Source organism: Protopterus annectens, chromosome 14.part0, assembly GCF_019279795.1.
Source record: "Protopterus annectens isolate FY-2018-M chromosome 14.part0, PAN1.0, whole genome shotgun sequence".
In the NCBI taxonomy this organism is placed as follows: Eukaryota; Metazoa; Chordata; order Ceratodontiformes; family Protopteridae; genus Protopterus; species Protopterus annectens.
In genome coordinates, this window is record NC_056748.1 from 995458713 (window position 1) to 995482473 (window position 23761).

Here is a 23761-nt window from a genome sequence, read left to right on the forward strand (position 1 = left end):
AACTCTGAGTGGCTCATTGTAGCAAAACATGCAAATATCTACTGACAGGATTATTATAAAGGTCTGTCTGTCTGTCTTTCGGCTTTTCCCGGTTAGGGGTCGCCACAGCAGAACTCCGGTCCGCTAATGATTGGCAGTAGATTTTTACGTGCTGGCTTGCCGGGTCTAACGCACAGCCTTCAACAAAGGAACGCCCATTCACGCATGTCGACACACAGAAGACACTCTGAGAATCGAATGTGCAACGTCTAACTGTGAGGCGACAACGCTACCGCAGCACCACCACCTATTATAAAGAAATATCATAAAAAAATTATTTTTCTTAAATTAAAAAAAAAAACCTCTTAGAAGTTCATTTAAGAACCTTATGTCCAAAAGAAAACAGTTTATAGAAAAATATCCTGTTTGTTTAAAAAGCAGCAGAGCAAAATGTCGGTGCTAACTGATCACTATCTTGGCCACGTCCCCTTGTACTTACTCACTTTTCCATTGCTATTGGGTAATATCAGGGTTACAAAATTAACTTCAACAATAAAAGGGGCTATTAAACTACATGAATTAACCCAAGTAACATAATTAGTCAAGGTGGGGGGGGGGGACTTACGGCATATCCATTCACAGCAGCGATGACAGGCTTTCTGACACGAGCCACTTTATCCCAGTGTGAAAGAAAGTTGCCACCATAGCACTCCTGGAAAGTTCTGTTCTGCATTTCCTTGATATCAGCTCCAGCTTAAAAACAAAAAGAAGCATCAGTATACATTCCAAGCATGCTAAAACAAAGGTAACAGATGAATGCTACAACTATACTAGAGTCAGTTTGTGACAAGTACCAACTACCAGCAGCAGTGTACCATACCTGTAGCCAGTCAGTGACAAAGTTGAACGTCAGCTGCACTTCTGTGTGGTCAGTATTACTAGAAACTGTAAGAAAGATAGGACTGTTGTCTTTTATTTATTTAATTTTATATTTAATTACCAGGTTGGTCTGACTGGGCAATCAGGTGCCCGTTTTCAGCAGAGACCCAGGGAGAAAAGCTCCACATACATGACAATTATAAAAAATACAAAAGCTCCACATATATGATAAAAATACAAAAGTCAGAGAAGAGTACAAATTAATAGAGCAAAGAGTAATATATCATAGCACAGTATGATGAGAAGTTACATAAGTATACAATACATAGAGTGTACACAAGTAGAACAGAAAATATAATGTATGAGTAAGAAAGTCCAGCAATAATATATATACAGTTATATACATACATTTAAAAATACAATTCATTATGGTATTTTTTTTCTGTGTGTTTGACCTTTGAGTAGTGCCAGATGAAGATTTATCTGAATGGTGTAGCCATGGTCAGTGCAGGTACATTGCCAGATGAGATTGAGGTTTTAGTAGCAAATGCATTCTTCTAGTAACCCAATCACCTACTTAAACAGTACTATGCAGGGGGGAAGGTTGCAACTGGAGAAGAACACATTTATAGCACTATCAGGAAATAATCACTTCATAGCGAGGATGGTGTCTGCAACACACTGCCAGAGATTGAGGCTGCAAAATGGCGTACTAGAGACAGCAAGACAAAGGAGACAAGAAAGAGAATGAAGGGCAGCTTTGTGAGGTCAGCTGCAACTTTCAGGTGAATGGGACACGGCAAAAGATGTGCAGCTACACAACTTTGTATTCTGGAATTGTCATCATCCAGAATTATATTTTTTGCTAACATTTCACAAACAAAATAATGTCTCTCAGAAACTGTTCAACCTAGACCTATATTGTTAAAGCACTTTTGTTAGCGAGACATAAGCTTTTACATGACAGCAAGAAATTCCTATCCAGGTGTGTGTTTACGGAGATATTTATAGAAATATGAAAACATGTTTAATTATATAATTAGTGATAATTAACACTGAATACCTCTCAAGATGTGCAACTTACAGCACAAATATCAATGACGTTTTTCTTCAATAAAATCTAAGGTTTCACCAGATGCCATGCAATAATTTGTAAGTCACAATTTTTGAAGGATTACATACATATGAAAATGTTACTTATTTTCATAATCACTAACAAGTCGTCCTATCTCTGGTATAATGTGATACAAATGGGAACCAACAATGCATTTTTTCCTCTTCCCCCACCTCAGCATTTCACACCATACCCACCAAGAGCATGCAGATCTTTCCAATACGAAAATATGAACACAAACATAGAAATATGAATACGTGGCAAACAGTGATTAATTTCTCCAAAGCAGGACAACCTAGATTAACAATCTTAGTGTCATTTTGGTAATAATGTACTTATCCTTAAGCAAAGTTCAAAACACAATACACCAGCAGATTATGTCCTAAAAGGCTACAAATGGTCAATAAGGCAATCAATAAACACTCAAAGGTAAAAGAAAGGTCAAAGCAGTCCGTCTGTACAGAAAAAAATGACATGACCCCACAGCAAACAGGAAAACTCATTTCTAAAAGACCCCACACATCTACTGTATCTATGGGCTCAACAACCCTGTGACAAATGGAAAGATGGTATGATGCATGACCATTCCCACATTTCCATCAAGTTGACAATTGTGAACACCTGCACTAAGAAATAGTCTTATTCTATTCAAAAAATCTCTTCACTCACATCTAGTATCCCAGTGGGAATGCTCCTGCTCCCACCCCATATAATTTACACTGGCAATTTCCATTTTACTTTTCTCTCCCCTTCTTTACACTGGCAATTTCCGTTTTACTTTCTCTAACTCACACACCCTTCCCTTGTACTTACTAAGCTATTTACAAAGAATGTATTAGAATGCACCTCGTAAGTGCAAGCTTCCTTAAGATGTAATGGCTTCTCAGTATTTATACTGCAATGTTCCTTTTTTACTAGTCTGTAGCATCTGTAATGTTTTTCACTAGTCTGTACTATTTGTAATGTTTTTTGCTCTAGTCTGTAACATTTGTAATAATTGTAACCTAAAACCTTATTGTAACCTTGCTTGTTTTTGGAGCTTTTGTCCCCGGGACTCCATTGAAAACGGGTTCATCTTGGCCTAATGGACTATCCTGGTAAACCAACTGCAAATAAATAAATAGTCTTCAGGGAGACTACAAATAGAAGATTCATTTCACATTTCGCTGGAAGAAGTGAAACTATTCAAGAAAACATCTTCTGATATAGGAAAAAGTCAGGCTCCTTATTTTTTTTTTTTGGAGGAATGCAAATTTGATCTAGGTAATCTATGATGCACTTTATCAACATCAAATTAGTTTCCATACGGCGAGTATTAATTCTTGTCTATTTCTAACTGGAGGATCTCCAAATCTACAATCTCTCCAATTACCAACAAATCAAAAGAGGAAATGTTAAAAAAAGTCCTCAATTTGCCAGGTGTTTACAATGGTATCATTTCCTTCCACTCCCAGCAGTACTGGGGAGGAATGAAGTAATAACACTAAGGAATGAGTGACAGTGTAATTTCAAGGGTAACCAAGGCAGCAAGAGGTATATTTTTTTCCAAAGGTAATAAAGGCTCATACTTTTAATCCAAGAGTCATACCATCACAATTTCCCTGTCAGCTGAATGAATTCTGACAAGGAACCACAGCAGGGAATACCTTCAGTAAACGGTATCCTCTTAAGTTTGCCAGTACAAATGCACTGCTTGCAAGAAGGCAAACCTGGAAGGAAAACTCCCTAGTGACTGGAATCAGATTTCATGAATGCCATCGGGAAGCTCTGTCTCAAGTCATCTCCCAACAATAGTGAGGTCTTGGACAGTAAAGCACAGGAACTATGTCAACTTGAAAGTCACTCAACAGTAATGACTTGGGGGCAGCCACTCTGTTACATCCCGCAAGGGTCAGGGGAACCACAAAATGTTACACCCTGAAGTGAGATTTTCACAAGAACAGGAAGCGCAATACCAGAGGATAGAAAAGTCAAAGGCTGGCACACTAAGAAAAACAGGCCTAAAGGCCTAATGTCAGGAATCTTAAGCCCTTTTCCTAGATTTAGTGACCTCAAATGCCCTTAGAATAAGCTGCCCAAATACTCTTTCAAGCCCTTCTTTATTATACTCTTCCTCCAAAAAGGGAAGTTTTAAGCTTTGAATGAAGGCTGTGGCAAGGGTCGACAGGGAAACTTTGCAAAGGTCTAAAGAAAAGGCAGATTAGGTGATCTGTCTTCAGTGTCTGTTAAGCAGACACCTTAAAGGCTTATCTTTCTCCATCCATTTAGCAGCAAACATTCATGAACTAGACACAAATTATATATCATTCCCAACTGGCCATTTCTGGGGGGGGGGGGGGGGGGGGGTAGATCTAAACTTCTGTTCGGAAGACAAAAATCTCTTTAAATGATAGGTCAGTTAATTTCAGGAATGTTTACTGAATAATGGGTGATCAGCTTCCCAGTACTCACTCAAAGTGGACTCGGCAGCACCAAATCTGTCAACCTGTAGGCTGTTGTCTACAAGGAGACAAAAAAACAAACATAACCTTTTGTGAAAAGTCCTACTGTATGCACCACAGAGCACATTATATTTACAGCCTGCGTTTGTGAAGCTGCCCTGCTAAACCAAACTCCACCAACTGTACTAATCTGCACCATGTCCAAGTTCACAGACATGACTCCACCAACTGTACTAATCTGCACCATGTCCAAGTTCACAGACATGACTCCACCAACTGTACTAATCTGCACCATGTCCAAGTTCACAGACATGAAGCCACACAGAATAGATCTTGCAAGTCTTCATAGTTTTCCAGCGCAAGACAAAAAAAATAATCAGCTTACAGCAATACAATTTAAGTCTCAGTTAGTAAACTGGTTGGAACCTCTTTGCTTGATAGAGAACAATCTTAAAGTCTTCCAAAGAGTTGTACTTTTAGCCAGTTTATCATTCACTAATGGTGATTTTCAAAGTAGGATAAACTATGTCCAGAAAATGCCAGCAAGTGACTTCACCCTCCTTAACCACAGATTTATGTTAAAAATACCTTCCACTTTCATTTGATATCCACTCTTGCACAGAAAACTCAAACACCCTGCAGGCTGTATCACTTCATCCTCTAACTCTATAGTTTCTGTCTCTGCCTTTAACTTAATTCTTCTAAATTTCTTCAAAATTCTTCATCTTTACTCTGCTCTACATATTATTCTCCTAGGACCCCAGATGGACTTCTCAATACTACCATTACTAGCAGAACTCAAATATATGCGTCCCAGCTCTCACTTGCGCCTCATTTTTTTAACAGTCAGATTAAGTGGACACAACTAGACTGAATGCAAGGTTTACATCACCTACACCTTAATATACAACAATGCTCAAATCAATTTAATACCTTGTGGTCCCTTGCCAAACATTCTTTTTGCAGCAACAGCACAAACCACAAGCACAGTAGCAGAGATAGGCAACTCCCATCAACAAAACAGTAACCTCAGCTCAGTTAGAGGCCTGCATGCCAAATGACACAGTTTGAAAGATGGTCAACTCTTCTATTTACAATGCATAGGCGTTTCAGCATTATATGACAGGACAGTCTCCCTCAGCAATCTAAGCAAGAGGGCCTGCAACAGTCAGATGACCGAATTTACAGGTGGTACAGCAAGCAGTAACAGGACACACATACGGTTAAAAATGCACATGCTTCCTATACACTGTCAGGGTACTCCACATACCATGGAAAATAGAATTCATGAGTAGGGCAGAGAAGAAAAGCTTATTCATACAGTGATTTGGCTCTGCCATAATCAGTTTTCAGTTCTCAAAGGAATGAAACAGCATTAAAGTGACCTATGAAAATCACAGAGTACATATATACACACACACACGCAGAACAAGATGCATGACAGGAAAAAGGCCAGTGCTCTTTTAACCCTTTTTTCCCCTCTCATAATTTACAACATATGCACCTCTAATTTCTACAAATCGGTCTTCTAGTATCTAAAATGTATTTCTCCTAGCTTCCAATGGCCTATGCGCTGTTTTGACACATGGAAATGCTACAGTGTTTCATGTGACATGTTATGTTAGCACAAAGGTAAGATATTTCAGAGACAATCTGTTTAAAATGCTCCAACACTAGTACAGATTTGTACTGTTTCACGTGTTTGTGGCACGACTACATACTTACAGTTATATACCCTATGCAAATATAGACTTTCTAATAATATTGTCAAAGTATATTTTAAGGGATTCCTAACAATATGTTGAAACTACAAAGGCTGCAATTCGTCATGTCATAATCAAGCCAAATTTACAGCTGCACATGTTTGTACGTAATACAGGTTTATTAGTACTTCCTGTGTGTGGTCTGTATTAGTTTTTGTAACTGTACATAGCAGTACTCTAGTACATGAAGAGCAACCAATTTACGGTTTAAAAAGGTAGTTGTAAACTTAGTATGGAATGTGTGCGATCCTTATTTCATTTGAAAGTGGAGGCTTACCTTTAACCCCACTCTTGTGCAACTATCTTATAAATTAAGGCAAGTGGAGAGGTACAAGGGAACATCTGCCCCCTACTAGACAAAAGAAAAAAAAGAAAAACATCTGTCTATTAACAATGTTTTTCACTACTTTGAACTAATTTTTAGTTTAACAGTCTTGACTGCATTCATGCATACAAGCACACAGCACAGAAAAAGGAAGCATTTGTTTGCAGTCTCCTCACATACTGCTGCACTAAAAGGTAAATGTCGCTGCAAAGCAAAGATTAAGCAGTACTAGATGTGCTCAATGTATGCAAAGTAAACTCAAGGCCTCTTCTAACAATTTTGAGGAGTTTGTGCCCAGTTAGCAGTGGATCACAAATGCTCTTACCACAACTATTTGTCGACACGGATTTTAAAAGGACCTCAACGTATCAGTCTGCTTTACAATTATGGGCAGCATATTCCACAGCCTCCCCTGCTTCAATATGAAAAGCTGTCTAGCCAAATAGTGTCTTGGCAATTGTGCCAGCAATATGCTCCTGGTCGTTTCTACTTGCCAGAGATTAATTAGAAAATTTCATACTACTGGTAGTTGCCATAGATATATCAGGTTTGCATCTGTATAATAAAATTAAATCCACTCTAGGAAATCTAAGTTAATCAAAATAGATGCAAGCACACACCTGGATTTATAACTTAAAGTCCCAACTTTAAAAAGCTATTTGGCGACTAATTTCCGATCTCCTTACAGTCTCTTAATCCAAGTATATCAGTAGCTTGCAGGTTGCAGCACAGTAGTCTAGAATAGGGCTGACAGCTTTAAACAGGGGTATAAGCACCCTTTCATCCCTGCTCGATACTGTATACAAAATATCCCTGATGAAACAGTAACAACTTCTAATAATTGATGACAAGATGGCTTCAAACTTAAAAGGTTTATCAATAAGTATTCCAAGATCCTTAAGAAAATGGGTTTCAGCTGGGGGGGGGGGGCACTGTTTACAGCACAGGGGTAACATGGACTACTTGTAACAAAATGAATGACTTATTTGTTTTTGTTGCATTAAATGCCTTTTTTCTTCAACCATGCTGTCTAAGTGCCCCTACAACCCTACCTTGGTCAGTTTGGTTACAATTATCCCCTCATTATGTCATCAGTGAAGTTACTGAGCCAGAAGTTTGTAGAAACAGGAAAGTCTGCCCAGTGTAGCACTGATGATGGGAAAATATCAGGTGCTGGTTCTCATTAAAGAATACATGTACTAATCATCTTCGTTATAGCAAGATATGTGCAGCCTACCTCAAAATAAAACTGAGGTGAAAATCATCATCATGCAGTTCATTACAGAGGTGGATAAGTATTACCATAGAGAGCATAATAAGAGTGGGACACACACTTCCTCACCTTTTCACGCTGCTCAACCCTCAATCTTAATCCTCTTATTACGCAAGGCAGAGTTTTAAATTCCTTACCAAGGACAGCAGGAGGTAACAATCCCTACAACTACAGGGGTAAATTAGTTAGGATCTACCATGTGGGAGAAAAAGTGGTCCTTGTTCTAGTGTTCTAGTGTGTCAGATTATGATGCACCCCAGAAGGCTTCATTGCAGGAGCCATGTTTCTTATTCTAATGTGCATTATATGAAGCATTGCCCCGCCCCCCCCCCCCCGCACATCAGTGCAGACACAGTAACTAGATAAGGAATGGGACAGGAGCTAATGAAAGCAGCAGGGACCAAGTATGGATCAGCAGATGCCCCTGAATGAAGCAGCCTGATGCCAGAAGAATTACAGACTCTACATTAGTTTTCAGGGAAAGAAATAATGTTGTCCACCTCATCTAACTGGGAACAATGCATTACTTCAGCCACATACCCGAAAACAGATACATATCTGAAGTGAAAAACAGTGCAGTTCAAAGTCCAAACTACAGAAAAACCAATGACGCACAAGTATGAACTGCAAATCAACAGTACTATCAGAAAGAACAACAGGCCCAATCTGACAATTGACAGAATGCCAATAATTTTTGTATGAGGGGGTGAAGTGTTAACATGGACAGCAACAGTATTTTCCTGCTAACACATTGTGGAGCGGCATCTTAAGTATCTTTACAGAGGTTGGGGAACTGCAAGAGAAAGGGGAACACAAGCACAGGATACACATCTGTGGGGGGGGATCACAAAGGAGCCCTCAACAAGCACCATACTGGGAGTAACAGAGGTAGAGGAACCTGAAACATTTGCCAAATATACATATGACAACAGCCAGACAAGGACCTCCAGCAATAAGAAAACTAGCAAGAGGACACAAAGAAGTAGGAGAGTTTGATGGGGTGGCACTTCCTGTGCGAGTGTTAAAAGAGGTGACAAGGTAAACAGCAGCAGCTGTTTTTTGTCATTTTACACCAGACAGTCAATTTTGTCATTTTACACCAGACAGTCAAGCAGCCCGCAAGCATATGCATGAGAAGTTTGACAATGTAATAAAAGCACAAACCACACAACTCCAATGCAAAAAAACAGTGGAAGAGTTGGGAAAAGACAGACACTGGTTTACATTCAAAATACACATCTAGCAACTTACTGTTAACTTGGTGGAGTGCCTGTCTTGTTACAGTCACTGAAAGGTACTCTGAAGCCATTCCAGTTTTAGCTGGATCAGACTGGCAACTCCAGCAGTTTAAACTATGAGCTTTGGCCGGTTAAGACCTGCATGATATCAACTTGAACGCATAAGTGTAGCTAAGTAACTTTTATCTGCACTTTTTAAAGTAATTTGTTTGTGTTGCACTGAGCAATATCTAGCTAGAAGTTGACTGTTTTTTCAGTAGGTCCCCATCCTCCCTGTTTTTGTCTTGGTGCTGATCTTGGTGGCTTTGAAACTGCCCGCCCCTCTTGTAAATTTGCACTTGGATACTCCTCCTGGGACCATCTCATTTGCTCACTCAAAAAAAAAAAAAAAAAAAAAAGTATCTGCTTTTACTGTTTACTACTTTATTTTGCTTTTGCGTCATCTTAAAAGTACTCAATTGTATTTATTACTGCTTGGTGTAACTCACTCTAAGCCTTTTAGTTTAACCACTTGGGCTTCAGACCAGTTGTTTTACATTAAGAATGTTTGTGCTCTGCACTGTAGTGGCAGGACAGGTAGCTTACATCCTTCTAAGTTGGGAACTGCTGATTGAGGGCTCAGTGTCTGTTATTCTAAAAGTGTATTAGTTCTGGTTTAAGTACTTGGGCTTCAGGCCAGTTATTTTACATTAAGAGGGTTCGTGGTCTGCACTCTTGTGGGAGGAGAGGCTGGACTCTGCCCTTCTGAGCTGGGGATTTCTGGTTAAAGGTTTATAGTGCCTGCATATTTGTACTGCTTCTTACTAAATTGGTACACCTTGTTTGCTGTAGCATAGACTAGATCCAGGCCTGCTGAATATAGCTCTGTTTGTATAACTTGAGCACTAATCCAGGCATTCTTTAAAGTATTCAATTGTATTTATTACTGCTTGGTAGTAACTTGATTAAAGTGTAGCTATCATTCTAAGTCTTTTGGATTAAGCACTTGGGCTCAGACCAGTTGTTTTACATTAGGAAGGTTTGTGGCCTGCACTGTGGTGGCAGGACAGGTAGCTTACATCCTTCCAAGTTGGGAACTGCTGATTGAGGGCTCAGTGTCTGTTATTCTAAAAGTGTATTAGTTCTGGTTTAAGCACTTGGGCTTCAGGCCAGTTATTTTACATTAAGAAGGTTCGTGGTCTGCACTCTTGTGGGAGGAGAGGCTGGACTCTGCCCTTCTGAGCTGGGAATTTCTGGTTAAAGGCTTATAGTGCCTGTATATTTGAACTGTTTCTTACTGGAATTGGTACACCTTGTTTGCTGTAGCATAGACTAGATCCAGGCCTGCTGAATCTAGCTTTGTTTGTATGCTTGTTTGCTTATTTCCCTGAAACGCTAATTCCACCTAAAACGCGGCTTTTCAGCACTTCTGTGGATCCCTAGTGACATCTGCATTGCTTACTGTATTTATTTCCCGGTTTCACTTGAAAGAAAGTTACTGTTTGTCATTTTTGCATTTAAGTTACCTGTAACACATTGCATTTAAGTTACCTGGCACTTGCTCACTAAAACAATTATATAAGTCAGCACTAAAAAATTAAAAGCACTACACCCTCACAAACTCCCCTTGAGTACCTTGTTTCCCATTGGCCCTTTTTTTTTCAATTATAAAGGAATTCCCAATACTATTCTAGCATGTCCAAAGGTCAGTTGTCAATCTCCTCTCCGGTCCAGCTGGTGAATCTGGGAATCTTGAGGCAATGTTACAACTGCCTCATGTACACAGACAACCTCTCCTCCTCCCAACAAATTCCAACATAAGAGAGAGATGCAACCATATAGCCAAACTGGAGGCTAAGCTCTCTCAACTCAGTACTGGCGAAACCTGTCAGGAGGAGAAGGAAACCACACTCACTACAATTCCAGTCTCACACAGACCTACCACGACAGCAAACCAAACACATAAACACACAAAAACATACTCGGAGGCTCTAAATAAAAATCTGCCTAAGCAGCAGAGACCTCCAAAGCAGACACCCAAGCAACCGCTACCCCAAAACAAAACACGTGCAACACATAGCTCACAAAGCCAGTGTGCCGAACAGTCACAGCCCTTAAGGCTAAACAACACATCTGATACACTTGTAATAGGTGACTCTATCGTCAGGCACAATGACGTCCCGCTCACCAGGCTGAACAAGGAGAAGGTCACGGTGAGCTGCCTGTCAGGCACTAGGATCTGCCACATAACACAAGCACTCAGGTCACTCCAAGGCAAGTACAAATATGACTCAGTCATTGTCCATGCTGGTGTGAATGACCCGAGACGTACCTCCCTGGACTACATGAAAAGAGACATAGAGGAGCTCTCTGAGCATGTGGCCCAGGCCGGTATGACCCTGACCTTGAGTAGCACCTTACCCTCACCAAGAATGATGCCACAATATGAAGACAAGATGATCAATTTCAACAATTGGCTTACGTATTGGTGTCATTCAAAGGGGATCCAATGCCTGTCAGCCTGGGATGACATGCTCGACAGGCCACGATGCTTCGCTAGGGACGGCTTGCACCTGTCACCCCTGGGCTTTCGGATATTGACAAAGGCTCTTGTTACCCCCATAGTGCCTTTTTTAGGCAAGGCTCAAAAGACAAACCCACCTCCATAGGTATCACAAGGGATAAGAAACTAAGAGTAATGCTACTCAACGCCAGAAGTCTAAACCTCAAGATGCATGCACTCAAAACTCTCCTTAGCATGGAGAACATCGATATCTGTGCAGTAACAGAAACCTGGTTCAAGGCTCCCGAGAGCACCCCAGCACTACCAGGTTATACCTCATACCATGCTTTTCGCACCCAAAACTTGGACCGAACCACAAAAGGAGGGGGAGTATCAATATTCGTCAAAGATACCCACACCTCCACGTTGGTGGCACAGCACGAAGCATCAGAGACTATCCATGTGCAACTAACAGTGGGTAAAACTGCCTTCCAGTTTATAGCCTGCTACAGACTACCCTCCCAAACCCAGGAACCCCACTCGGCCTTCCTGAGAACACTGGAAAATATGAAGGTCTCTCCAAACACCATTATATTGGGTGACTTAAACTACCCAAACATAGACTGGGAGCATTACTCTAGCTCCAACACCCTAGCTCAAAGGTTCCTAGAATTTATAAACTCAAATGCTATGCAACAACTTGTTACCACTCCCACAAGAGGGGAAAACATACTGGACCTGATCATCACCAACATGGGGACTCTATGCTCCAGACCAGAAGTGTATCCCTCACTGGTAAGATCAGACCATAAACTAATCTCACTGGATATTCACATCCCGACCCCACCCCCTGCCCTGAAAACCACAGTGAAAAACGTCTCTAAAGCAAATTTCACACTCCTCAAAACCGAGGTGGAATCCTTCAAAGCCCCCGGGCCTGTGGAAAATACAGCCCAGACCGCAGAATCCTTTATAAACGCATTCTATGAACACCTTCAGGAATGCATGGATCATGCAATCCCAAATAAAACCAAGACCCAATCCTCCAAAGGCAGACGTCCTGTCTGGTGGACCCCAGCCATAAACAAACTATACAATAGGAGGAAGCTACTACATGACAAAGCAAAATCCCAAAAAGGGAAGGCATCTCTGATCAGTGTTAGCAAAAAACTACGGGCACTCATAAAATCATCTAAGGCCAGCTTCGAGAGAAAAATTGCACAGGACACTAAGGATAATCACAAGGCTTTCTTTAGTTATGTTAGGAACCTGGGTGGGAATTCCCAGATATGCTCAGAATTAGTCCAAATGACAAAAAATACACCGAACCCACAGACATTGCCAACTTCCTAGCTGACAGGTTCAGAGCAAACTTGTCCCCCCCTCCCCACCAAAAGGGCAAATATCTATCCCAGCAGAGTGCTGCCCCCCCTGACATCTCAGATGCTCAGGTAAGAGCCGCCATCTCCAAAGCAAAAAACACAGCATCAATGGGACCAGACGGTGTCCCGGGCTGCGTCCTACATGAATTCCAAGAAGAGCTAAACCCAAAGATAAAACTACTGTTCAATCTCAGCCTTACCACAGGATATGTACCCAAAGAGTGGCGTACAGCAACAGTGGTCCCTCTCCACAAAGGTGGTGCCTCAACGGATCCTGGAAACTATCACCCCATAAGCTTGACTAGCTTGGTCTGCAAAGCTATGGAAAGGATCATCATGGACCTCATAAAAAAAGATATTGGGGACCTACAGACACTGGATCCTACCCAGTTCCGCTTTGTTAAGGGCAGATCCTGCCTCTTAAACCTGGTCAATTTCTTTGAAACAGTCACCAAGGCCATTGACGAGGGGAAGGTGGTCCACACAGCCTACCTGGACCTCGCAAAAGCCTTCGATACAATACCCCACTCGGGCATTATAGATAAGCTCACCAGATTAAATATAAACCCCTATGTCACTAGATGGGTTGCAAACTGGCTCAAGGACAGAACCCACATGGTTAGAATTGCTGGAGCCATGTCAGACTCCAAACCAGTTACAAGTGGCGTCCCACAAGGCTCAGTCCTGGGACCTCTCCTGTTCGGTATATATTTCTCAGAGGTACAGGCCAACACGGAAGGACTGTGGCTGACCAAGTTCGCAGATGACTGCAAACTGGGCTCTATAATCGACTCTCCAGCCGACACAAGCATCCTCCAAAAGGGCCTCATAGAAACAGACAACTGGTGCCAGAGCCATGGCCTCAAGCTAAACGCCAAAAAGTGTATAGTCATCCCCTTTGGCAAAAACAAAGTGCCCACAAATTACCACATAGGTGGTAATCCATTAAGTACAGAAGAAGTAATTGGGGACCTGGGGACCCAAGTTGATAGCAATCTCTCATTTGACAACCACGTGGCCAAAGTGGTTAGAAAAACATTTTATATAGCCCACCTAATCATGAAGGGATTCACATCTAGATCAGGGGAAGTCATCGTGCCTCTTTACTCATCCCTCATCATGCCCATAATTGAGTAAAATGCCCCTTTTGGGATGTACCTTACCAGACACCTGCAGCAACTGGAAAGACCCCAAAAGTACCTCACCAAGAGGATCAAAGGGCTCAAACAGATGCCATATGCGGCCCGGTTAAAGAAACTCCAGCTCTACTCAGTGGCATACCGCCAGCTCAGAGGCGATCTGTGCCTGACGTATAAAGCCATGTCAAACCCGGAATTAATGGACATGCTGCACCTCAGAAAATCCAAATCCCATCGAGCTACGCTCGAGAGACTTGAACCTCAGCACTGAAATAAATAGGACATGCTGGAGGGACAGATTCATAACCCAGAGGCTCCCTTCACTCTGGAATAAAATCCCAGTCCAGGTTAGGCAGAGTCCCTCATTGACTCTCTTCAAGAGGAATCTTGATGAGTGGATGGGGGATCGTAGGTTTACCCCGGGTATCACTTCTGTGTCACTGTTAGAGGCACAGTATACTAACCTCAAAAAAGGGCATAGCAAAATTAATTTAAAATGGGTGGCGAAAGCCAAACACACTCTGGCTAGGCTTATAAATGCCCTAGGGCAGATAGCCTAGTATGAACCTATGAACAAGTTATATTAAATCACTCTGCTATTTGCAAACCCCAAAGTTGGAGGGGGGGAGGTTAGTGCAAGTTCCCCATATAAACACTGAAGAGCTGCCCATCTGGTCTTTTGACAGTAATCAAAACAGGCTTAATTTACTTGGCCACAGTGGATTGGCTCATTTGTGTAAGAATTGTTACCACTTTGCCGATATTCTTAATGTGCAATATATACCTGCAAGTCTCGGCCACACGTATGACTTATTTCAGAGATTACTCTTCCTGCCACCTAGGTAAGCAACAAACAGCTTGCGCTTGGCGCTTAGGTGTTTTAGGATCACTAGCAGTTCTCTCTCATAATGTTTAGCTGTACATTCCCCATAGTAAGGATAAACGCATGATTCTTTAAGTCCATGCCATTGTACATGAGAAAGTGAAAACATAAAATTACAAAAAAATGAAACCCAATAAACAAATTAAATCTGTCTCAAAGAGCTCTGATGCTCAAAATAATAAAAGCAATGAAAAGTCTGCAGCTAGGCCACATTAAGATACAATGAAGGACATCAGACATTTAGATGGCTGACATTTAAATAACCACAATCAGTAAAGATAATAAAACACAAAGTGGCAGACACCACCTGCACCCATCTCATGTCATGTTGTGAATGAATGACAAGTGATAGTGCCAGAGCACAAATGCACTTTTCACACTTGCTCAGGAGATCATTGTCAGTGGTTGCGCAGGTTTGCACAAGAGCCATGGATCTTCTCCTACTACACCTGGAGAAAAAAAATGCACAGCATTTATAAGCACCAACACAAACTTGATTACTATGTCAGGTCTTTAAAAAAACATCTCCCCCCCCCCCTAAACAGTCCTGCTACAGACCTCTGTGTTGATAAGCAAGTATGCTTTTGCTTCCAATCTGTCTGCACCATGAGTTATTATGTAAGGCTTCAAGTGCTAAATTCCAACCAGTAACCCTCCACAAGGATATACTTGATAAAATTATCCCCTTACCCATGACCTGTTGATTAGTCAATGTTATCAAGGCTATCAACACAGGAACCAAACGGAGCAAAATAAATTGTTTACTACAGGGAAGATTGCCTAGGCTTCCATCAAATGCTACAGGGAAAAAAAGGATTGAATATTTTGAAATATTTACCTTTATCTAAGCCAAGACAACAGTTCTGTCAGAACCCACAGAAGATGGTTGGGAATTCCCAGTTTCAACTCACCAAAAGAAATAACAGAAAAGGAGATTATCAGGGAATTGTTGTTTTCATAAACAACAACAAAAAATGCCTTTAATACACAAAGCAAACTATGTGGGGACACATCCTAGCAAGCCCAGAAGAGCTTCTAGTATTTTAAATGTTTTAAATTCCATGAAACAAACTGCACTCTGAAGTTTTTAAATGCCTAACAAGAAATTGCACTCTGATGTTTCAGATGCTATTTCTGTGAAGTATTACAATGGCACAATGAATGTACCACATTCTTTTTTTTCAGGGAAAAGGACAAAATACCATAATTCCCTTCAATATGAATTAACTACAGTTCCATTAAACATTGACAAACTTCTCAGGTACAACTTCTGAAAATACCTCACTAAACACTGACCTTATTTACTTTCCTCTTAAATCAAGATTAGTTACGGCTTGACTATATTTACAGATATATTAAATTACATCTGAGAAACTTTTCATCTAATCATAAGATCCCAGGAAGTTACTCGGCTATTAGCCCAGAGGCCCTTTACAAGCCTAGCCAAGAATTTAGCCCATGTTCTGACAAGTCAGCACCCGATGCCCCTGTCCAGCAGGGACACAGGTGGAATCCCAGGGGTGTATTTTTCTGTTTCCCATCCAATTATCCAGGCTGCACTTAAAAAGGGGTAAATGAGGTACTCAGGCTTGATGTGGAGAGGGAGTCTATTCCACAGATTGGTGAGTCTCTGGGGCACAAATCTGTCCAGCCAACAAGTCCTATTGATGTCACAGACCAGGTTGAAGTCGCGGGTATGGGTTACTACAGTGGAGCTTGGTTCCCTATTACACTGTCGCAGACGCAGGTTGTCGAATGAGTCTGTCGAACTGAAAAGCATGAAAAGGCAAAATAGCGAAGCGGCTTTTCAGTGAAATCGTTCCCTGGGAAATAATTTGCTTGGTCGCTTTCACTACTTTGCCGTTTTGGCACTGTAGTGCAATCTTGGAGTTGGTATGTTTAAGTAGGGGGGTTGTGGGGGCGAAGCCCCTCCACATTATGTAATGTTTTACAGTTGTTTTTTTTTTTTATTTCGGAATAGTGATTTTTTTTTTCCCTTGGAAAAAAAAAAATCGCTGTTCTGAGGTTTCGACGTTGTAAGCTTTCGCTTACATGAGGTCGATTATGTGTCGTTCACTCTTCTGAGCGTGCGATATCATAATATAGACCCATGGAGTTTGACTTGCAGATATGCAGCAGTCCTATCAAGGTGGGGTCTGAGACTGCTTTGTATGCTAAACAGAGGTCACCTCTAAGGAGTCTGTATGAGACTGAGTAGAGGGACAGGGTTTTTAGCTTATCTGTGTAGAATAGATGTTTGAGGCTGTGGATTCTCCAGGTGAGAAACCTTTGTGGTCTCCAGTTGCTGCATGTGCCTTGTGAAGTACATGCCGAAAAGGGCATTGTACTCAATAATGGGTCTTATAAGGAATGACTACAGGAATGTTATGAACCTCCTTGTCCCTGAATGCGATACACTTACTAATAAGGTGGGCCACGTAGAAAGCTTTCCATACAACAGAGGCAATATAGTGGTCAAAAGTTGGTTTGCTATCAACCTGGGTGCCCGAGTCAGTCATGAGTGACTGCATGCTTAGAACCTTGTTAATTTGCAGGGACATCACTGTTCCCAAAGAGGACAATGATGCATTTTATGGCATTTAGTTTGAGGCCCTGTTTCAGGCACCAGTCATTTGTTTGCGTGAAACCCTCTTGGAGGATATCCACATCACTAGGGGAATTGATGACCGCGCCCAGCTTGCAATCATCTACAAACTTGGACAGCCATAGCCCACTGGTTTAGGCCTGAACCTCATAAAAGTACATCCAAAACAAAGGCCCCAAGACCGATCCCTGGAGTATACCACTCATTATGGGTCTACTGCTTGAGGTGGCCTCCCCCCTTTTTGACTAGGTGGGTTCTATCACTAAGCCAGTTTGCTATCCATCTGGTAACATACAGATTGATGCCTAGTTTAGAGAGTTTATTGTACCCAAGTGGGGAATAGCATTAAAGGCTTTGGCCAGGTCAAAGTAGGTGGTGTACACAGTCTTCACCTTGTCCATGGCTTTGGTGACTGTCTCAAAGAAGTTGATTACAAAATCACCTACAATTCAATCTAAAACACAATTCATCTAAAACTTCAAATGAATCAAATACTACAGGAGTTTGTTTCTTTTTTTTAGGGGCTTGCCCTTTGCACCACCCATGTAGGGGGCTTTTCACACCTCTTAACTAAATATGCTAACTTCACAGTTACACTACAGCAGTGAAAAGAGATGCAGCGAATCACTGCTGATGCACAAGCACAAACTTGTGGGTGCACATTAATTAGCAACATACAAATGGTGCAAGTAATCTGTCATGTAATCCCCATTATATTAAAACCCTAAACCACATCAGCACTATTTCTGTATAGCCTACAGTCAAACACGATTAGACTAAATGAGGTGCCAGACTAAATTTTTAGATACTTTTGAGTTTAGAGCAAATGTTACATGCCTACATTTACTCGAAGACAAAAGAACCTTTCTGAAGGACAACTGTTTTCCCTAAAAATTCTCTTTCTGTTTGTGGTCATAGCAGAGTAGTATCTTCTTTGGTCAAAGAAGGGGCAGCAATACCGGTCATATGAAAGAAATACTTTGAAGACCACACAAGTCTCAGGCCACTACAGAAGGATATTAACGACAAGGTATTATAGGTCTTGTATATTGCAAATGGCATTCAAAGGCAAAAGCTGTTGAAGACTGGGGGCCGAGGGTGAGAGGGGCACTTAGTAATCTAAAAAAGGCAATTTTTTTTAAACTATTTGCTACCACAACATAGGTTCACTTGGAGGACATTTTAAGCTTAGCCAATTTCCCTTTTGGTGCTTGAATTAACATTCCCTGATTGGTCTTACCATATCCCATGGCTGTTAATTGTATATTAGCCATAGTGAGAATAAATGTGATTATACTATAGATAATTTGAGGGGACTCATGTAAGGGATGAAGCATTTAGGACTGCCTCTATCCATTAGTGGCATGAGGGGCAATCCTGGAGTACATTTTCTATTACCCATTCTTAGATCCAAGTTGCATTTGAATATGGACAGGGATGAGCTTTGTTTTACTTGAATGGATAGAATGTTCTGGAAAAGTGGTAGCCTATGTGTGTGATATATATATATATATATATATATATATCACTCCACAACATTCAGTTTAGATACCTGGACTGAGTATTTCTGATGTCATTTGACTTGCTGATGTTTAGTAGGTCCATCCGTATTCGGTAGGAGGATGCCTTGTATGCCAGACATGTCACCTCTAAGCACTCTGTAGGATACTGAGTATAGTGATAAATCTTTGAGGTGGTCCATGCAAGACCTATTATTTAGAACTTGCATCCTTTTAGTAAGGTATCTCTGTGGGTATCCCAATTGTTGCATGGGTCAGGACAGATACATGCCAAAGTGGGCATTATACAAATGATTGACCCAATGAAGGCTTTGTAAAGGGGGACAATAACATCTCTAGAGCTAGTCACAATTAATTTGTTTATAAGCTGTTCAATACAGAAAGACTTTCTTATGACTGGGCACATATTGGTCAAAAGTTAGATCACTGTACACACAAGTTCCCAAATGCCAAACAACTCTGTCAGTTCCCACGGGGCATTGCCAATTTGGCAGTTCCCTGGAGTAGATGACTTCCTAAAGGTTATGATAATGTATTTCTTGGAGTTTACTTTCAATTCATGATTCTGGCACCAGTTATTGCTTGGGACAAACCTTCTTGCATGATGGTTAAATCATTTGGGAATTCAATAATTGCTCCTAGCTTGCAGTCATCTCAAACTTAGTCTGCCAAAGCCCTTTGGTATTTCCTTTTACATTTGAGATATACATGCCAAACAGAAAAACTCTCAGCACTGAACCCTGGGGGACTCCATTTAGTGACTGGTCTCTTTCCCCATTTTGATCTCCTGCCTCCTGCGAGCAAGCATACATAGGTTCATAGGTAGGTACTAGGTTATCGGCCTAAGGGCCTATGTAAGCCTAACCAACAAGGTTCCCTGGCTTACGCCACCCAATAAAGTTAATTTCCTGTGCCACTGTCGAGCAGACACACAGAAGTGATCCCCGGGGTGTATTTCCTATTTCCCATCCACTCATCAGGACTTTTCTTGAAGAGTGCTAATGAAGAACTTTGCTTGACAAAGATGGGTAGCCTGTTCCAGAGTATGGGAAGTCTCTGGGACAGGAATCTATCCCTCCAGCATGTCCTGTTTATTGTGGTGATGAGGTTTAGGTCCCTAGAGCGTGTAGCTTGGAGGGATTGGGATTTCTTTAGGTGTAGCATGTCCAACAGCTCTGGGTTTGACATAGGTTTATATGTTAGGCAGAGATCACCTCGGAGTAGGCGATATGCTATGGAGTAAAGCTGGAGTTTTTTGAGGCGATCAGTATAGGGCACTTGTTTGAGACCAGTAATCTTCTTTGTGAAGTACTTCTGTGGCCTTTTCCAGCTGCTGCAGATGTCTTGTGAGGTACATTCCAAAAGGGGCATTGTACTCTATAATGGGTCTAATGAGTGTCGAGTAGAGGGGAACAATGACCTTTTTTTTCCCTGGATGAGAACCCTTTTATGATGAGGTGTGCCATGTAGAAGGACTTCCTGACTACTGTGGCAATGTGACTATCAAAGGAGAGACTACTGTCCACCAGGGTCCCAAGGTCTCATCACACATTCGGTGTTAAGTAGATTGCTGCCTATGTAGTAGTTCATGGGTACAGAGTTTTTACCAAAGGGGATGACACTGCTCTTTTTGGCACTGAGCTTGAGGCCATGGCTCTGACACCAAGCATCTGTCTCAGCGAGGCCCTTCTGTAAGATGTCCACATCATTTGGGGACTTGACTATGGCTCCTAGTTTGCAGTCATCTGTGAACTTCGTTAGGTTTACCTGGTGGTTAGTGTTACTCAGGCATTCCTTCCTTGTATAGTACAGCACCAGTTGTTAGACTGAGTTTTAAATTTATAGTGTGGAACAGTCTTCTAGTACGCAATGAAGCAAAATTATGAACCAATAATGACAAAACTACCCATTTCAGAAAATGTCAACCATAAAAGGCCAAATTGCTGTCATTACAAACCTCCAATATCAGTCAATATGCAAAATTTCTGCAGAAGCAAGTTATCTAAATAATTCCACATTAAAGGGATCTGTAATGAAGAGATTGCTGCTAGCAAACAATTTTATATTTCATTGTTTCATCTACAAATAAAGTGCCTGTTGCCCTTGAAGAATAAATTACCTATGCAACATTTAAAAAAAAAATAAGCTAGTATTTTTACAATGGGGAATGGATGGTAAACTGATAACAGAAACATAGTTACTAGGTAACTCCTCCAAAGGAGGACATTCATAGGACTGCAGCATCTACTCCCTTTAAAGTACAACACAGTACAGTATCAGTGATCCATCTGCATACTGTGGGAATAGAACCAACAGCCTTCTGCATCAAAAGCAAGTACACTACCTGTTGTGCTACTAACAACGCAAATGATTTAGCATAAGTAGCACTAAACGTCTCTTCCTCTGAAGCACTTAGCTCCTTATAAAATCCTCTTGACACTCAGCTAAATCTCTCTCAATTTCGCAGCACAAGAAATCTGGAAAAAGCCATAATTTATTGGGGGGGGGGGCAAAGGCCCAAAACCAGGGACACATTTTAAATATTGCTTGTATAATCTTAGAAAGTTGCTAAAATAAAGTATCGTGTTACCATGTGTTTCCTGAAATATAGGAAGACTGAAACATAAAGGGCTATCATTCTTTAGTGAATTCAGTTCTCACTGATGTGCCACAAAAACAAAAATTTTTATGAGGAACAGACCAAAAGTATAAGCCAAATATTCTGTGAAAATCTGGACAGTTGAAAGCTATGGACTCAACTCCCTGAATCACAAGTGGTGGTATGGGTGGAGAATTCAGGCTCTTGTTTGAGCCTGAGTAACACTAACCACCAGGCATACCTAACTGAGGGATTTTACATACACACACACACACACACACACACACACACACACAAGGGAGCAGCATAACTCCTGCAAATAAAAGAACAAAACTCTCCTTAATGGCATGACTCTGGCAGCACCAACAGAACAGCGGCAAAATAATTCCTGTAACACAGAGCAACAAGAGAAAAAGAACAGCCAGTTTAGTTAAACTTCCCTGCGCGAATCCATGTTAGCATGAAAACTCCACTTCATTAATTTTTTCCAACAGGTCTTGCAGCTATAAAATTGGGGGGAGCTCCCCCTCCCCCTGGCTCTGTGGTTCCTGCACCCATGATGAAACTACGCCTCCCATGATAAAAACATGCTGCTCAAACATGGTCCTTGTGTCTAACCAAGGATGACATCACAAGTTGTCATAAGGTTTTTATTTGGATCACAATACAAATTCATGAGGATACCTAGACTATAAAACAAATGTATTTATTTCTGCATCCTCATAAAACATTTATTTCTGCATCACCATAAAACATTCCTTCTACTGGACTACTTCAATAGATAGCACACTGAGTAATATTATATCAATTTACTATTAAATATCAAAGTAATAAATACAAACCTCCCACTAAACAAGTAAGTTAACAAATAAAAGTATCTTCCTCAGTGCATGGGATCTATACCTTAAAAGTTTGCAGTCATATTCCTCACAGGTTAGTGCTACTATTGTCAGATCTAGTAAAATCTAACTTTTACCAAAACAGGAAAACTATATGCTAACCAGAGCCTTCTGGAAGGGGGGAGGGGCACTCCTTTCCCCACCCAGGTAGCTAATTTCACCTTTCTCATTCTCCTATTTCTCTCAGCTCTAAAACAGGTAAAATGACTTGTTCATGAATTATTACAAAATCAGTGGCACACATCCTCGCTTCTAAACCAGTTAACTCCATTTCTATCTAAACTGGACAATGCCCTTTACTCTTAGCTAGGGTAAAAACTGATGAGTCGTGTTGGAATCAAATGACTAACTGCCAGACTCATAAATATGGTTGGCCTCTTATTTCCAACCTATTCCTCCCAAAATCCAAAAAGAGAGACACCCCAGAAGTGGCAGTTGCCAAGTTCTAGACTGAGGGTCATGCTGCTACACTGCTTACCTCCAGCAAGATACTGAACTTATCACTGTGTTAATCCTATCAAAAACCCTGGGTCACATGATTTATTCCCAACTCAAGGGATTGCTCTACTCCATCAGTATTCCCTATCTAAACATCAATTTCTAAAAGGTTAGGCTGCCAACACAGTCTTAGAAAGCTCATTAAGGACAGCCATCGCTCTAGACTTATCTAAAAGCTTTTGAATATCATACATCATAAATAATGCATTCCTTCATGTAGGAACCCCAGGTACAAGTATATAAATTTAAGGAGCAGAAGCTATAGGCCAAAATGAAACTACACTCACTCCGATCTATACTGTGTCACAAAGTGTCCCCTTTTTCTTCCTTTTGTGGGTGACCAACATGCTCTACTGGGAAGGTCTGTGGCTTTTCCAGTACGTTGCTGATTCCATCACGGTGTACACACATGACGTTTTTGCTGCTGAACATGGACCGTCATGTAGTGTTTTTCAATGTAGAATTGAAATTATGGATCAAGGTCACCTTTGACTGTAACCAAGGCATAAAGTGCTATTTTTTTGCAATCCTGAATATAAACTTAAAGTTACCTTTCCTCTATCAATGACTTTCAAATAAAGGCCTTCTAGTCTGTCAAATACTTGGTGGGTCATAAAAGTCTCTCAGTATGTACAAGCATGTTGACTTAACATCACAGAATAGCCCATAATAACTTAAATGCCTGAATCTCACAAAACATCTACACTACATGCAACTATTTTCCCGTATATCATTTATAACA

At 41.0% G+C, this 23761-nt stretch overlaps 1 protein-coding gene across 1 annotated transcript in view; it reads right to left on the reverse strand.

Moving 5' to 3' along the window:
- ECHS1 (enoyl-CoA hydratase, short chain 1) overlaps positions 1 to 23761 on the reverse strand; it is a 300922-nt gene that overhangs the window by 247287 nt on the left and 29874 nt on the right. Inside the window, exon 3 of the mRNA XM_044056792.1 lies at positions 605 to 732. Within this exon, the coding sequence (XP_043912727.1) occupies positions 605 to 732 (128 nt within the window). The remainder of the gene's footprint in view (positions 1 to 604; positions 733 to 23761) is intronic.